The sequence below is a fragment of the Littorina saxatilis genome, linkage group LG8 (genome assembly GCF_037325665.1).
Source record: "Littorina saxatilis isolate snail1 linkage group LG8, US_GU_Lsax_2.0, whole genome shotgun sequence".
Classification (NCBI taxonomy): Eukaryota; Metazoa; Mollusca; class Gastropoda; order Littorinimorpha; family Littorinidae; genus Littorina; species Littorina saxatilis.
Genome location: NC_090252.1, coordinates 43,890,121 through 43,907,646, shown reverse-complemented (window position 1 = coordinate 43,907,646; position 17,526 = coordinate 43,890,121). Strand labels below are relative to the sequence as shown.

General features: G+C 47.7%; 1 protein-coding gene across 1 annotated transcript in view; it reads right to left on the bottom strand.

The window, feature by feature from the left end:
* LOC138973662 (uncharacterized) overlaps nt 1-17,526 on the bottom strand; it is a gene marked incomplete in the record, with an annotated part of 93,229 nt that overhangs the window by 13,262 nt on the left and 62,441 nt on the right. Inside the window, 2 exon segments of the mRNA XM_070346390.1 lie at nt 8,966-12,211; nt 15,908-16,045. Coding sequence (XP_070202491.1) covers nt 8,966-12,211; nt 15,908-16,045 — 3,384 coding nt within the window.

Sequence of the window (17,526 nt, the reverse complement as noted above, 5' to 3'; positions counted from 1 at the left end):
TATAAGAATTGGGTAAGTATATTATATTAAATCAAAATTTAATTAAACATTTTCGATTTAATCACATATTCTTACTCCAATTCTTATGAATGCAGATTCCTCCTAAAGGTGGAGGGAACCTACTTATGTCCTTGTAAGAACCTGCCATGCAGCAACTAAAACCAGCAAAGAACTGGAGCCACCTAGCCGCATGCAGGAGATATCCCGAGGATAGAAACCGATGAACACATCATCTGATCCCCAGTAAGCCGTTTGCAAAGCTTCGCCAAGGCGACCAGAACGCAACACGGCAATAAAAAAGCACAAAATCTGTACCCGAGCTGTTGGCAAAACTCGCATAGGCGAGAGGCACACCACCAGCCAACAAAGAACACCAGACTCCGGACTCCCGAAAGCCTGAAAAGGAATAGAGGGAGGACTGAACGCCGCCCCCCCCCCCCCCCCCCTGTTCAAAACGCACCACTCATAGGACTGTCCTATGAATGTAGCAGAGCCCCTAGAGAGAGACAAATAAACGATGTCTCTTTCACTCCATCGTAAAGAAATAAGAACCTGAGGTAAAGCTCGTGGTTCCAAAAGACAGTAATGTCAAAAAAGGGATTTAAAAAGTCTAACCGGACAGTTAGAAAATCCGAATCTACCGGAGCGAGAATCCTCCCAAGAGGAGGGAATCAAACACCAGAGGATATTGACCAGGCTTCTTGAAACCCCAAAACCTGGCCAAAAACCGTGAACAAACGGAACCAAAAAAGCCCTAAGGCTACACCCTCTGGCAAAACCCAAAAAACGCATGCGCCTCACTGCCCTATAGGGCTGAGGCCCAGAGTAAGTAGAACAAAGTCCCACGCGCTAAACAAGGGGGAGCCTCTAAACCTCATAAAACAAGGTCCTTTGATCATGCCCACAAGAGCGCCATGGGCAACAGAAGAGAGGCCTATTTGTTTCAAAACCGCTGAGATAGCCGAGACGCCGGAACCTCAAAGAAGAGGCCCAGCTGCCCAAAGCCAAAACCTGAAACAGAGGTGAAAAACCACCTGGCTTGAGAGAGGGGCGCTAAGGAGTTGCACCCCCGCTCTAAATCCCCGATTGGCCAAAGAGGCCAAAAAAGGAGCATACACAGATAAAGTGGAGGAAATATATGCTTCGTGCCCCAAGACCAGAGTAAGAACCCATAATCTAAAACACCAACAGCACGCCTCCAGACCCGTAAGCCGACGGGCCAACCCCTGTGCAAGTCCTGAGAGGACCTGTTGAGCGAGTTGGCCAGATCGCAGAGCTGGCCGGGGAGATATTCCCCTGAGAAAATGATTTAGTGTAAAAACCCAATCAGAATCCCTTGTACTCTGTCTGACAGGGAGTGAGAACTTGCTCACCCCAGCTAGTTCACATAAGAAGCAACAGAAGAATTGCCCGAATGCAACAGGACATGCCTGTAAATCCAAAAAGAAAGGCTAGTAGACTAAGAGCTACTGCTCTAACCTCAGGCAAAAGAGAAGCCCAAGGATTTGCGTCTACATCACAGCCTCAAGACTGCAATTGCCATTGCAGGCCCCATCCAGACGAAAACGCATCAAAAAGCGGTCTAAGTCCAGGGGGAAACAAAGCTAGGGAAAAAAAGTCCCCTGAGCGATACAAAAGGATTCCAGCCACCTTCCCGCGTGGAGGAACCCACTTTGGAGGAGGACCCTCATGCCCCAGACCTGTGAGGCCGAACCCCCCAAAAAACTTGAGGAAAGACTAGAGGGCCAGCATGGCTATCGATACCGTCCGACCGAAGATCGGGTCTAAAGACCCCGCAGAGGCCTGCTCTCGTGCCAGTCTGGCAGAGAAAAGAGCTTAAAGCCTCCCTATTCTCTTGTGTGAAGAATAAACCTTCCAAGAGACAAAGTCAAACAGCATGCCCAAGTAAAAAACCTGGGATAAGGACAGCTCGGAATTTTGCCTGGTTACTGAGAGCACAAGGCAAAAAACCTGGTTCAACACCAAAAGGAAGTGCAGCTGACAAGCTGATTGACCTTGAAAAAGCTCAACCAGCCCCCGAGAAAGTCCAGAGACCAACACCCCCAGAAACTGAGCCCTTTCCTGTGTGCAGAAACGCAGAAGGAAAGCTCATGTGAGAGCATCGAGGAAAATCTCAGCCAAAGCTGAAAGCTCTAGCACATGCCGCCCACCTCCCGCAGAGAGGGAGGAGACACTGAACCAAAACACCCCCTTGTAACCGGGAGCGCATAAATGCGCTGCCAGAGGTCCAAGAAGGAAGGGAAAGATTCCAGCTATTGAGTAGGATTTAACAACCCCCGAAAAAGCCTGACCCTTGCCTCCTGCAACCTGCATGAAATCAAACCCCTTGTAAAGGAAGGAGATCACCCCAAGCCAACAGTGTGGGCCTAAAACGTCACAGAGAAACCTCTCCGTTCAGTGACGACCCTAGCCCCAGCTGCCAGCAGCCTGGCTAAAGCCTTATCCAAGGCATCCTCCCTAACCCAAAAGAGCGTTCAGGGAGGATAAGATTGCCTATAAGAAAGCACAGAAGAGAGTCTCAGCCAAAGCAAAAAACTCCAAACCATGCCATCCTATCTCCTCCAGAGAGGAGAGGGAGGAGTAATATCGTGAAAACTCCATGTTCCCTGTGGTCTGTAAGCGAAGCCAGAAACTAGCCCCTGGCCATAAAAAAGTCCGGATCAGACCCTGAGCCTGAAAATTCCCTGCTATCTTCTTCCGCACTAAAAGTGAGGACGAAGCAGCCTGGAACCCCGAAGCCAGCAGTCCCCTGCGTAAAAAGCAGCGGGAAAGGTGTAGACTGAAGACCACTATCCTAAGGTGCGGATCAAGCAAAAAGTGTGGCATGTGGAAGGCAATCACCGCAGACTCAGCAAATGAAACAAATTGCGAGAAAGCCTGTGAAAACCCAAAGACATCCCGGAAGAGGAAGGAAGAGAGACACCCCCAACCTATCCGGGACAAAATAAACTGCAACAGCAGCCGCTCTATGTATGGGAAGCCTACAATCAGTAGGCAACCCTATACACTCCCCCTCCTTAAACAAGGAGTCCGAACCTAACCACCAGTTGTGTAAAACACAAAAGGAGGGGAGACAGGGGAGGTCGCGCACTAAATCTCCTGCCGCTAACACCGCCAAGAGTGTGGATGAAAAGCGTGATCAGTCTCTGACTGCCAACCCAAAACCGCCCACCTGAACAAGAGGTGGGGGGAAGAGGGGTTGGTAACTGGCACAGATCTCTGCCAAGAAGGAGAGAGAGTGGAAAAACAAGACAAAGCCGGGCCCGGCGCGTCTTACCCCACCCGCTGTGCGAGAGAAGCATCCCAGTGCTAAGAACCAGACTACCTGGTATGACCACAACCCACCCCAAGTGGGGAGGGGGGCGGTCCAGCACAGCCGTAACCCCTAGAGGGGGTAAGGACTGAAACAGAGAAACGGCCGTAAACGGCCGATCCTCGCTCGTCCACCTGCCGAAGACAAGTAGCCGTATCACTCACCCACCCCTAGGAGGGGGGGGGGGGGGGTGACCTATGCTGGCTACGGACAATGACCACCGGCCAGGCAATACTCTAGCCGAGTCCCCGCAGATCATTGTGAACACAAAGAATGGGAGACTGGAGAGAAAGGGTACGTTCTGTCTCCGCCTACCATGTAGACAGCCGGCACAGCCCGTGCAGAGAACAAAACGTAGCAAAGCTCATTGTTCCCTGACCACTGTGCGAGACACCCTGCCGAGAACAAAAAAGAGTCAAGCTCATTGTTTCGCGACCGCTACCCGCGACAAGCGCGGGCACCCGCTTGCCACCCACCGTCCCCCCCCTGCCCCACTGGGGTAGAAGGGTAGACAGTAGGCACAGAGGCCCGCCAAGAAGGCGGGGGGCGCCAGGCCCATTGTCGGTAGACCGCTGACCAGGCGCTTGGCCCCAAATGTCCAAACCAGTATGGCCAGTTTGAGCTACCCCGCCCACTGCATGCGGTGGGAGTTGGCTCGTAGCTGCAGCAAGCGAACCCTGCGAGGGGTAAGACTGAGTGAGAGGCGAGACCGTGAAAGGCCGCCCCCACCCGTCAACCTGCTGTAGTCCCGTTGCCCCACCACCCCACCACCCCTGCTGGGGAGAGGGGCGGCTGCTAGCAGTGGACAATACCGGTACTGACTGAGACGCCAGTCCAATAGCGGACACCCGATCATGCCCGGCGGGCGAAAAAGGGTGAGCCGCTACACCAGCCCCCACCCAGTCCCGCCCAGTGGGTGGGAAAGAGTGAGAAGCTGACACAGCCCCCTGCCCCCAGTGGGACAAGGTGGGACCAAGCCCAGGCTGTGACTTACCATGCCCCCTCTCTCCCTCTCCCACAAGGGGAGAGAGCTGACTTCCCACTGCAGTGTTGCTAAAAGCAAGCTGAGCGGGAAGAGAAAGAGAGGAAGCAGACCCCCTCTCCTTACGGAGAGAGTGCTCGCGAACAACCCAGTCTACCAGTGGCAGAAAGGACTGAACCGAACTGGCCGTTTGCACCAGGCGACGGTGCGACGCAGGAGCGCCCCCCCTATCCCCCCCCATTGGCGGGGGGCTGCGTAACACACTGTGAAGTACCGGCGGTAATCAGAGTGGTTAGACGCAGGCAGGGAGCAGGCCCCCCCTCCTCAAAGGAAGGGGTGCTCGAGAACAGCCCAGAGCCACCAGAGGCAAAAAACGGGCTGAACCGAACAGGCCATTTGCACTTGACCACAGTGCGAAGCTGACGACGGGAGGGCGGGAACCGCCAATCGCGCCTGAAACAGCTGAAAATACAGACCAAAACATCGTTAAGTCCCCCCAAAAGGAGGACACTGACTGATTCCTCTTACTCAGAGAAAGGGGAAAGAATAGCCACACGGCCACCCCCCCCCCCCCCCCATCAGTCGCACCGACGACGATCCAACAAAAAGTCTATAATGAGCCTAAAGGCTGATTAACCCCAACAGGGGAAGCGAGCTGTGAAAGAACTGAACCTGCCCTCGGAGGGATAGGAACATAAAAAGAAATGCTGTTGGACGGATCTACGACCCGCATAATAGGCAAATCAAAGTTCTTAGGCTACTCTTAGGTATAGTTTTCTAAACCAGGCTAAGAGCCTTGTCACCTTCCAGTCTCGCGCCAAGTTTAGCTTTGTTGTCGGCCATTTTAAGACCGGCGAAAAACAGTCACCCAGAACAAAAAACTTCTGCGTGCGTGTTCAACACAAAGCTATCAACATTTATACCAAACATAAACAGGAAAGATCTCACCAAAAGGTAGACGGACAGGTAGACCCCCAAGAACCGGCTAGTCTCAAGGACGAGCAGGCATGTGAAGGCCAAAAGTGAGAGCGAAATTCGGACACGTCCACCGTGTGTTGTCGAAAGTCGAGAATGATCATTACGGATGCTGGCGCTCACGTGGTGCGCAGGGTGTTATGGGTAACCGAGCAAGGTCAGGCCATAGCAACGGCTATGGCGTCGCTTTTAGCTTGGTTACCACCCTACTAAGGGCAAGTAATTTGAGAGGTTTTTCGACATCTAGCATGTGGGACTAAAGTCAATGCATTCATAAGAATTGGAGTAAGAATATGTGATTAAACTAATGATTAATGTCAAACGCAAACCACAGTGATCCACAAGGAAATGAAACCCAACTTGTTCAGTTCAGAACTGACCGAAAGCTGAACCAATTTATTTCCAAAGGTGACTGTCTGGAGATTAACTTTTGTGAAAGAGTTAGTCTGATCTCCCTGTCAATATGTTAGTTGCGATATATACATGTATGTTTCACCTTTAACTGTTATCCTTTGAAGCCATAGCTCTCTCAGCGCTGAAAGTCCACAAAATGGGGCACTGGCCTTTGGCTAGTACTTCTCATAATTTACTAGCCAGAGAGCAAATTTTACTTGCCAAACCAACCATTTGTTTCGGCAACTTTACTCGCATTTGGCGAGTAGATTAACATTTCTACTCGCCATTTACATGTTTCTACTTGCCATGGCGAGTAAAATACTCGCCACTTTCAGGCCTGTCTCTCTGTATGTACAGCGTTCTAAGGGTTGGAAAGCAAAGGGTCAATCTGGGAATCGGAAACATTTTCTTGGCCTAAAGCCTAAGGTCCGGATTAGTAGACACATATATATATACATCACAATAAAAAGTTACACCAAGCCAGAATGTCGCATCTTTTGTTTCCAAATTTTCAGCCCGCAGGCCTTCTTCAAAGGTACACAGACCAAGCGTCTATTTGGAAAATGTGGAAACAAAAGATGCGACATTCTGGCTTGGTGTTGAACTTTTAATTGTGATGTATAAATAAGCTTTTTAAGCTTTAAAAAGTTTTCCAGCTTTCATTGTGTGGAGTGGTGCAGAGGAAAAAGAGTTTTTTGAATTCTGTATCCTCTAAATGAGAGACCGCAACAAACATGGAACAAACAAATCAGCACATTCGTTCTTCCTCAAGACAATTCTTACCTGAGACTTCAGGGCAACAGAATGTACAAATGTGACCCTCCACCACGGAATGAGTCGCATGTCACCTTTTCATGATTTTCATATTTTTACATTTTCTTAAAGAGTGTTTTATTCTCAATCCAGTGGTGAAAACCGTTTTAGAAAAGAGTGAACACTTTTTGAGTTATAAGCCTGTGACCATGGTGACCCTCACACTGTTACTAGACACCCCCCGGACTTATATCATGCCTAGCGCAGAACCGCGTGAGCTGACATGCGACTCATTTCGTGGTGGAGGGTCACAAATAATGTTGTTTTAAAAGATACAACTTACCTTGCAGTAGAATCTAATCTGAAATCCGAGACAGAAGACTCAACGTTATTTTTCTTTTCTTGTTATTTCAAATGCACCCATATTTCTAATACAACTTACCTTGAAGTCGAATCTAATAAAAATCTGAGACAGAAGACTAAACATTATTTTTCTTATTATTTTAAACCTACCTACATGTACAGCTATTTTTGGGTGAAATAAGATCAAGCAATGATAAGGCCACAAAAAAAAGTTGTATGTTTCTGGTCACCCGACCCTACCTAGTTTTTTCCCGCCGACCCTAGACTTTTTTTTTATTGCATTTGTAAAAAAGAAGAAGAAGAAAAAAGCGTCAAAACGAAAGTAACAGACGGCAGACAACACAAGGGGGATAACCCCGCATCCATTTTGTCTCATTTGTTTTGTAATGTGTTGTCTTTCTCTTTGTATAGTAAGTCCAGTCTCTTTGCGTCACTGTATAGTTATTTTCTACCCTGACAAAAAAACAAAAAAACAAAAATTCCCTACCTACCTACCCAATTTTTTTTAGCCATGTTAACAGAAACATACAATTTTTTTTTGGGGGGGTCTAACGCTCAAAAACGCAACCTTCAAAAGTGTTACAGTGGCACCTCCCTTCGAACACCCCCCGATTTCAGACTTCCTTCGGCCTCTCTTAAAATCCCATTTTCTCAGATTTTCTGTTCATAACCTCTGTAAATTTCCCCCCATTTGTGACCCTCCACCACGAAATAAGTCGCATGTCACCTTTGCATGATTTTCATATTTTTTACATTTTCCTAAAGAGTTTTTTATGCTCTATCCAGTGGTGAAAACCGTTTTAGAAAAGAGCGACAACTGTTTGAGTTATAAGCCTGTGACTAAGGTGACCCTCATACTGTTACAAGACACCCCCCGGACTTCAATCAATCAATCAATCAATATGAGGCTTATATCGCGCGTATTCCGTGGGTACAGTTCTAAGCGCAGGGATTGTTAAAAAAATTTTTTTTTAGTTTTTGGCTCACAAAGTGTAGCCTATGCGATCGTAACTCTCTCTCTCTCTCTCTCTCTCTCTCTCTCTCTCTCTCTCTTTTTCAACTTCAGGCCCTTCAAGCGTTATTATTCTGATTTGTTTCGTTTTGGTTTCATTTTTCATTGCTCATTTTTCTTTTTGATTTATCTCCCTTTCCCCATTCTTTTGCGCTTGGAGGACATCATCTTCTCTGATAAGTCGTTTTGATATTTGTATTGTTGTTTTCATATTTTTTTTCTAACCTGTCGAAACGTTGTTCATTGTCATTTGTTTGTATATTTCGTTGCGAGTCCAGAATATTAGGTATTACTCTTAGTCGTGTCCCTGTAAGTAGGCTACAGACAGACAGATCTAGATCTAGTGTCTCGCTTTCTTGCACAGTGTCACCTATGCTTACTGTGTGTGTGTGTGTGTGTGTGTGTGTGTGTGTGTGTGTGTGTGTGTGTGTGTGTGTGTGTGTGTGTGTGTGTGTGTGTGTGTGTGGGTGGGTGCGTGCGTGCGTGCGTGCATGCGTGCGTGCGTGCGTGCGTGCGTGCGTGCGTGTATGTGACGGAGTGATTGAGTTTGTGTTACTATTTCTTACGTGAGCATTGAAGGCTTCGCCTCTTGTTTTATTTTTTTTAATTTTTTTTTTTTTAATTTTTATTTTATTTTTTATACTTATATTAAGCCTAGCGCAGAACCGCGCAAGGTGACATGCGACTCATTTCGTGGTGGAGGGTCACATTTTAAGATTCCCTCCATTTCAGGACACGATTTTTCACGATTTTTGAAAGGGCTTAAAAGGGGGGTGCCACTGTATTTCTTCAGGTGATTATGAGACGCTGACAAAAGGTGACGTCACATGAACTCAATTTTTGCTGAAAAGCTATTTGTGCATTTAGTTATTAGCTTGATCATGATGGTAATTGGTATGTTCTGTGTCTGCAGACGATACTGAGACAGACTTAAAAGTCAGTTTGAACATTGATTTTTGTCTGTTTTTTTTCAGACAGATTAAAGTCAGTAAATTTCAATGCATTTCACGCTTCTTTTTATGCTCCACTGACTTAATCATATGTATGAAACATTGTTTCCTGTAAGACTATTTGAATAACATTCAGTAAACACAACCTTTTGTCACCACCTCTATTGTACAAAATTCATAAACACGAAAACCAAACTTACTGTGTGTTGCACCAGAGTCAGTCGCATAATCCTTCCACGTGCGTAACTTGGGTGATGACTCCGTGCTCCCCTGTTTCTCTGGCACTGCTCTGCCGGTGCTGACTTTCCTGATGACGGCTTTCTCCTCGGTCACGGTGTCGCTCTGAACGTGGACCTGAGCCAGAGACGATGACCCCGACCCCGTTACCATGCCGACAGCGGCATGCGGAATCTGGAACTCGTCCGGGTGGTACAGCATCATGTGCAGAGGGACGTTGGGCGACACCTCCTCCCTCCCTCCTCTCGGCGACTGTGGCGACGAGAAGCTGCGAGATGGATGAGATGGATGAGACGGAGATTGTGGTGATGAGATGCTACGAGATAGGTGAGGAGGATGAGACGGAGATGTGGGGGAGCGGGGGGAGGGTATGCGAGACTGGTGATGAGACGAGATGGTCGGAGAGCGCGGAGACACCAGGGAGCTCTGCGGAGATGGCGCGGAGATGGTGAGAGACTGCGGAGATGGGATGTGAGATTGCTGAGATGCCGGAGTGCAGGCATGGAGACCCTCACTTCCCGAACCCCTCAAGTTTCCCGCAACGATGGGCGCACTTTCCTGCGGGCGTTTCTCCGGTTTTGAAAAAGAATGTGCGCGTCTCGGAGAAGACGGATCCACACCACCACGCTCGGAGGGCTCCGAAAAAACACGGTCTCGACCCTCGTGAGACCGTGACGCCCCAGGAGAAAGAGGGCCCGGCGGGTAAGCCATTGATTCGCCACCTGCTTCAGACGGATGATAGAAAGTCCTGGAAGTTGGACCGAATGTGTCTGTTCTTTTGGGACTCATGTTCTCTGCACCTGCTGGAGGGTTAAAAGTAAAGTGACTAGGGCTGCTGGGGTTTCTCCCCTCCCCCTTCTCCTTCGTTTTATCGTAGATCGGGCTCTGCCGCCACATGACATCGTTCGGAGAAAACTGACGAAGGTCGCCGGGATTGTCTCTGGAGGTTGAAGACTTTTCCGTCTCTATGATTTGAAGGGGGAGAGGGGGATGGGGGAGGGGAGGGCTGCTCGGTAGTGGCAAGCTTTCCGCGGCTCTCTGACGGCAGCTGAGCTTCATGGCGAACTGGGAGTCGTGGGGCTGTGCGTGGTGGACGATGTCGATGCTGTCATCGCTGTTGCTGTCGTCGGAGGAAGAATCCGACGATGACGAATTTCGCTGTCGTTTCACCACACACACTCCACCCGACAGCGAAGGCTTTTCAAGGTTAGAGTTGGACCTTGGAATGCCTGTGTCTGACCTTGGCGCGCTTCCGTACGACCTTGACGTGCTCGCGTTGGACACTGGAGTACTTGCGTCCGACCTTGGCAGTCTGTCGTCTAACCTTGAATCAGCACCTCTCCTTCCGGTACTGGAAGGAGAACCAAGCTGGGAACTCTGTGGCGTGTTGACAGTAGGTTCAGAAAATCCCACGCTCCTGTTGGACTGAGTATCCGACCCTGACCTCTCCAACTGAGGAGAATCCTGGGGAGAGTAAAACATCCGACCCGGCACGCGGTCCTCGGAATACCCCGAAACGTTACTCCGCTGCGACCGACCGCTACCACTATCACTGTCACCTCCTGTCAATTTCTTGTTGATCACTGCATAGTCTGGAAAATCCGCCTCAAAGTCCGAACAGCCGTCCCGTTTCGACCGCGGCCGTCTGGGAACCACGACAGCGTAGTCAGCAGGGACAGGGTAGGACTGCGACATGGCGACGTCCACTCCCTCCTTGTCTAGGTTGGTGTTGTCCGACATGGAGCGCGGTATCGTCTCTTGCGGGGAGGTCTGCGGGGATTGCTTGCCGGCGGGGAAGTGCGTTTCCTGCAGGGCGGTTGGGGTGGTGGCAAGATTGTCCTCGGAGATGTAGAGGGGGGTGAGGGAGGAGGAGTCGCTGCCGCCGCCGTGGCGATGGTACCCCTCCTCCTCCATCTGCAGCGCGCGGTCCACCGTCTCCACGAAGGCCGAGTCCATCTGGGCGTTGATCTCGCGCAGCGTTCGGCACAGCGAGCTCTCAGCCTCCAGGCTGTCCAGCGACGTGCTTCTCCTCCACCGAGAGTCTTCTCTGTGACCAGGAGCGTCGTCCGGAACCCCCGTAGAGAAGCTGTTAATCGACTGCGACAGTTCGCTGATGGTCACCGACGAGAGTAGATCGTTCTGACTCGCTGTGATGTTTTCTAAGGACTTTGCAATGTCGGACGGAACGCTCAGACACTTGGTCATGTTGCCTTGCTGGGAGGGGTTGAGCAACTTTGGCTGAGGGGCATTCCGATGGCGGCCGTGAGGGATGGGAGGCAGCGCGGCTTCCCTGCCCCCCGCTGTCCGAGGGACCAGCTCTGGGAAGTCCACCCCTGCTTGCTCCGCGGTCAGCGCACTTTCAGATGGTATCCATTCCGTTCGTCGACGCACAACTTGCGTGCTTGGAGGAGGGGAGTCTGAACTGACGCTGGTGGCCGGGATTAAACGTTTGTTAGCGTGCGGGGCTTTCTCCTGAGAGTTCGCTTTCTCCGTTTCAAGCTTAGCGTGCTTCGGCTCTGGCTCGGATGTGTCTTCGCTGTCTCGCAGGTAGAACTTGGTCGTGGCGGATGACAGCTTGCTGTCTAACTTGTGAACCAGTTCCTGCATGTCCGTGGTTGAACTGGGAGCAGACACGTCCAACCTACCCCCTTCCTCGTCAGACAGAATCTCAGCGTAGTCATGGTAACGCGACGTGAAAAACTTGGCCTGCTCTACTGGAGAGGTGGGGTCGTGACGACGGTGGGAGCCAGGACTCGACTGCAACTCCACAACGCCATTACCCAGCTCCGCTTTCCGTTTCTCCGTGTCACCACGGCTACCACCACCAGGGGGCAGTTTCTCCGGGGATCGCGGAGAACTGTCGCTGGAACGAGCGTTCCGGGACTGCAGCGCCATCTGCTGAAGACGGGCTTTGATGGCGGCATCGATGTCGATTCCCAAGCTGGTATCCGTCGGCGACGTAAGCAGACTGCTGTCGGAGTGGGGTGAACCAGGCAAGCTGTCCAGTCGGGGCTGGGACGAAGCTTTCTGCTGCCCGTTGACCGATCCTGACGTCCGGTCGCGGTCAAGCCGAGGAGTGTTGGGGGCAGACGGGGTCCGGCGGTGAAGGGCCTTGCGGGTCGAATCCCCGCGCACAAAGGACTGCTTGCGTTCCGGGTCTGATCGCCGGTCCGTGCGCGATTGGTGTGAGCCTGGCGATGCCGGGCTTTCTGGGAAAAGAAACGAAGGGTTTAAACTTCAGTTGATAAGCGTTGCAAGACACGCAGTTTTTCTGTGTCCGCACACAATATAAGCTTACATAGTCTTACCTAACAAGTGTCACAATGTGAAAGCTTCAAAACAGAGGGATTATTATGATAATATATTATTGTTACTGATCAAAAAAGAAATATGACTTTATTACAATCATTTATCAGATTACACAATAATATTGTTATCATTATCATAAAATTAGTCTGAGCGTTACTTCAAACAGTAAATATTTCACTCCAAAAGTACACACACAACAGCATATTTTACTCATTTAAATGAAGAAAAGAAGAGGGAAATGTTTTTATTTTTTTTAGATTATTTGTCTACAACCTAAAATTAAAGGCACAGTAAGCCTTCCGTAAACCATCACAGATACTGTCAGGCTTTTACACACAGTACAAACACCCTTCCATTTGAACGCTCACCAAACGGGAACATCCTAGGTGCCCTACGTAAAGAGCGAGCAATTTTCAAAGAATTTATTTTTGCGTGGTTTATCTTACCCCTCAGCCATTGTGAACCCGTGTGATCCAGTTTCCCTTTTTCACAATGCAGTCGTCAGTTTGTAATTTGAATATGGCTCGCTGTGAGCTTATCTGCAATAGCACGTTATTATGTACCTCTGACTTTTCACAAAACAAACGAATGTGGTTCATAAGCACTCTAGCGATGGCTTTTGACTGCCTATAAACCGCCGTCTGCTACGAAAACCACGACCTTGCGTGACCCTGCTTCCGGGCTTTTCTTTTTTCAAACTTTCAAAACTTTGAATTGTACTGATCTTGTCTTGATGAAAAAAGAATTCTTTTATGATTTAAGAATGTTTGTGTAACAAGCTGTCAATTTATTATTTAGATTTTAAAAGTTAGGTCTAGCGCCAAAACGCACCACGGTCCGATTCATTCTGATAATCATCGCTCCACGGCTATCGCCAGTTGAAGGGAAGTAACTCATTTTTGACCTGAGTTCAGGATGGGTCCGATTGAGATGGTCTCAATCCGAAAAATTAATTCTTTGAAAATTGCTCGCTCTTTACGTAGGGCACCTAGGATGTTCCCGTTTGGTGAGCGTTCAAATGGAAGGGTGTTTGTACTGTGTGTAAAAGCCTGACAGTATCTGTGATGGTTTACGGGAGGCGTACTGTGCCTTTAAGTAACAAGAAGAGCAAACGCTCGATCGAGTCACTTTCGCAGTTCTGAATATTATATGAGGCATCAGATGGACAGGAAGAAATTGCTATTCACAACACAATACAGATGTAAATAATTTGATGTAAAGAATAATCCTATAAAGTTTGAATCAAATCCGATGAATAGTTTCAGAGATATGATATTTCAATTTTTTTCCTTCAAGACATACCTGTGACCTTGAAAAAGGTCAAAGGTCACCGAAGCAGACGTCAAAGTGTAGAGGTCACTGGGAGTCACGTTCACATAAAATTTGAGCCCGGTCACTTTTATAGTTTCCGAGAAAAGCCCAACGTTAAGTTGTGTGTTGCCGAACAGAAAAGGCTAGTTATCTCCCTTGTTTTTCTGATAACGTTCGTAAAAGGCTACAGATGTAAATACTTTGATGTAAAGAATAATCCTACAAAGTTTCAATCACATCCGATGAACTTTGTCAAAGATATAAAATGTCTAATTTTTCCTTTGACGCTGACCTGTGACCTTGAAAAAGGTCAAAGGTCAACGAAACCATCGTTAAAGTGTAGAGGTCATTGGAGGTCACGACTAAACAAAATATGAGCCGGATCGCTTTGATAGTTTCCGAGAAAAGTCCAACGTTAAGGTGGTGTCTACGGACGGCCGGCCGGACGGCCGGCCGGACAGACTAACACTGACCGATTACATAGAGTCACTTTTTCTCAAGTGACTCAAAAATGGATCTGAATACTCATAAGTAAAATCATCCCCAATAAAATTCACAATTCTTCCCAATGCTTTAAATAAAAACACATAGCTTTACCCTCATAGAAAACAAGCGTGATATGCAGCAGATTCAAACCCAAAGCCCCAGGTGGGATTGTCCAATAAACACGACCACTGCCCAAATGAAAAAGGGGGGCTGCTCTATGTCAGCTGTCGCCATGCAGTATAATGCCATGAACACTTTTAAAACGGCTGCTTGATAAAAATAAAACGACCAAGCATGAGTGAAAATGATACAGTGGAACCCCCCTTTTAAGACACCCGATTTAAGACTCCGCCTCCCTTTTAAGCCCCCCCCCCCCTCCCCCACTCTTCCCCTGATGTAAGACCCCCCCCCCCCCCCCCCTTTCAGGCCTTGCTTTCTAAGATTTTCTGTTTAAACCTGTACATTTCCCTCCAGTTTGTTTGTTTGTTTGTTTGCTTAACGCCCAGCCGACCACGAAGGGCCATATCAGGGCGGTGCTGCTTTGACATATAACGTGCGCCACACACAAGACAGAAGTCGCAGCACAGGCTTCATGTCTCACCCAGTCACATTATTCTGACACCGGACCAACCAGTCCTAGCACTAACCCCATAATGCCAGACGCCAGGCGGAGCAGCCACTAGATTGCCAATTTTAAAGTCTTTGGTATGACCCGGCCGGGGTTCGAACCCACGACCTCCCGATCACGGGGCGGACGCCTTACCACTAGGCCAACCGTGCCGGTATTTTCCCTCCAGTGCTGTCTCCATTTTAAGACTTGATTTTCTGGTGGGCTTAAAAGGGAGTTCCACTGTAGATTGACTCTTAGCTTTCAATTGAAGATGTCATTTTCACTAGCTCTAAGTGGCTGCAGATCAAGAAGTCCTAGAAATGTTTTGAAAGCACAAACGGTTCTGCCGATAAATAAACAAATACTTTTCACTGCTTAAAGTCGGTTAGAGCCAAAACATGTTACTGCCTCTGGCTTAAACCTCCAATGGGATCTGCTTCATTTAAATGCCCCTATTATCATTTTTATGATCACATTGAAAACTGGTTTGTGGTAAGATATCAACAACTGGTTCTCTGCCTAAACTGACCAGGGCTGGACCTAGTATATGAGAAGGAGGGGCATCCAAAACAAGGCACGGGTACAGGGAGGGGCCTTGCCCCCTAGATGCTGTTCAAATTTAGTATTTGCAGACCTAGGAACCCCTGTTTTACACTTGGGAGTATTCTCAAACAAACTTGGGGTATTTTCAGAAAATCCAGAGAAAATCCAGCGTACTCCACACAGCATTTGAACATCCACGATTCGAGCATGCTTCACACGCGTCTGTCGCACCGTGAATTAAGTTTACCAATACATTGAAAACAAATGCTTCTTCAGATGTTTACTGACAAAAACTGTAATCATGTGTCAAAATACTGAATCGGCTTCGGGGTGCGCTTGTGAAGAAAAGTGGTGTAGGAATTTTTTCTCGGCGTATTTTTTTTCCACTGACTGTAGTGATCGTATTCTAGACAACCATGCGAACAAAGTATGGCGAAAATGTATGGGTTCCCAGGTCTGCATTTGAAAGGTGTATTTTGGGTCTCTCCTTGGGAGAAAAAGAATCTGATACATTTGCCCAGACTTCCTCCTCCTCTCCCCCTCTCCTCCTCCTCCCCCCCCCCCCCCCCCCCCCCCCCCCCCCCCCCCCCGATCCAGCCCTGTTGACAGCCTCAGTTTTGCTACTTTTTTGTTACGTCGATCTAACCTGGCGTGGCCTCGTCAGACGGAGGCTGCGAGGGTGATGACAGCGATTGGAGGGTGGGAGAGGTGTGATGGTAATGATGAATGATGGTCGAAGCGTCCGACGAGAGCGAGCGCTTGTGGTAGGGCGAGAGAAGCTCCTCTACAAATGGCACGGAGAAAAACACCCCCGGAAGGAATACAAAAAAAAAAGGTTTTTAAAAAGCACAAAAATGTTGGTCATGATTAGATGTAGGGATTTGTGGTTACCATACATTCACACTGCAAACCCTGTTGCTCGAGAGCACATGATAACGATCAAGTTACTTCTGGGCTCTTCGGCTGTGGCGTTCACCAGAAATGTCCGAATCTTTGATCAGTTTTTATGCAAAACTACCTGAACAGAAATCATCAACCAGTTACAGTGGAATCCCCCTGTCAAGACCTTTTTGTCTTGGTACGCCTCAAAAAGGGAGGAAGTCGTAAAATTGGGGTAAATTTACACAGGTTATGAACAAAAGGTCGGAGAAAACAGGGTCTTTAATGGGAGGGAGTCTTAAATTGGGGGGGTCTTAAAAGGGGGGTTCCACTGTACTACTGCCGGTCTTAATCACGGTTGACCATTTAATGTATCAAAATAAGGTAACTGATATGTTTGACACTTTTGTTTGACCGGTTGCCATGACCAAACGGCCTATTCATGTGGGATGTATATATTTCTTTTACCTCGTGGACAATACTGGTTTTTGCAGATACCCACCAAAATCACTGGTTCTTCTATCGTTCCATTGAGGTTTCCTGTATAAAATATCTTAACTGCATGGAAAAGTATTCCATTTCAACTTATCTGCAGAATGCAAAAATCTGTTGATTTAAAAAAAATTAAAAAATTTATAAGGGCATTTCTAACTTTTCAAAAGGTTTGTGAGAAAACATTTTTGTCAACCAGAAATTCTGGCTACCTCAAAACAGAATATGAAAAATGGGAAAGAAAACCTCCTCCGGCGGAAAGTCAAGTTTAATTTCTTCTCTGTCTATAAAACTTTCAAAGCCAGGTGTTGCAGTGTAAACGTAAAGTTAGAGCAAAAATTAAACGATGTTAATGCACACAGCACACAAATAAAACTATAACTTTTAACAGAACAGAAAAATAGCAATCACACACATTACATTACGTAACACGAAAATAGTAAAATCCTGTAAATGAAATCAGCAAATCTGGTTAGTTTGAAAAAGAGAAATATGTCTGCTACATCCAAAGAATGAACAAAGCATGGGATTTAACACCCAAAATTCTCAACATTTCAGCTTTTTACATGCAGAAATATGTGAAAACAAAAACACATGTACTGTGCAAAAAACATTTTAGACGCACAAAAAGTATACCAATCTGTACAAAAACAACAGCAAAAAATACACTCTGAAAAATGAAGAGGCTAACTTCAAACTTTAACCCGTAACCAATTTGTTGAATGACGAAAAAGAAAAAAAACAGGTACGTGCAACATAATAAACAATTGATTAAAACTCCACATATCTACACTTTTCAAATTCCTTTCAGAAAGCTACCTAAAAATGAAGTTCTAACAAAACGTAACTAAAAAAAACACCTATGTAACACACGACAGGCATGGGAATGGCTCA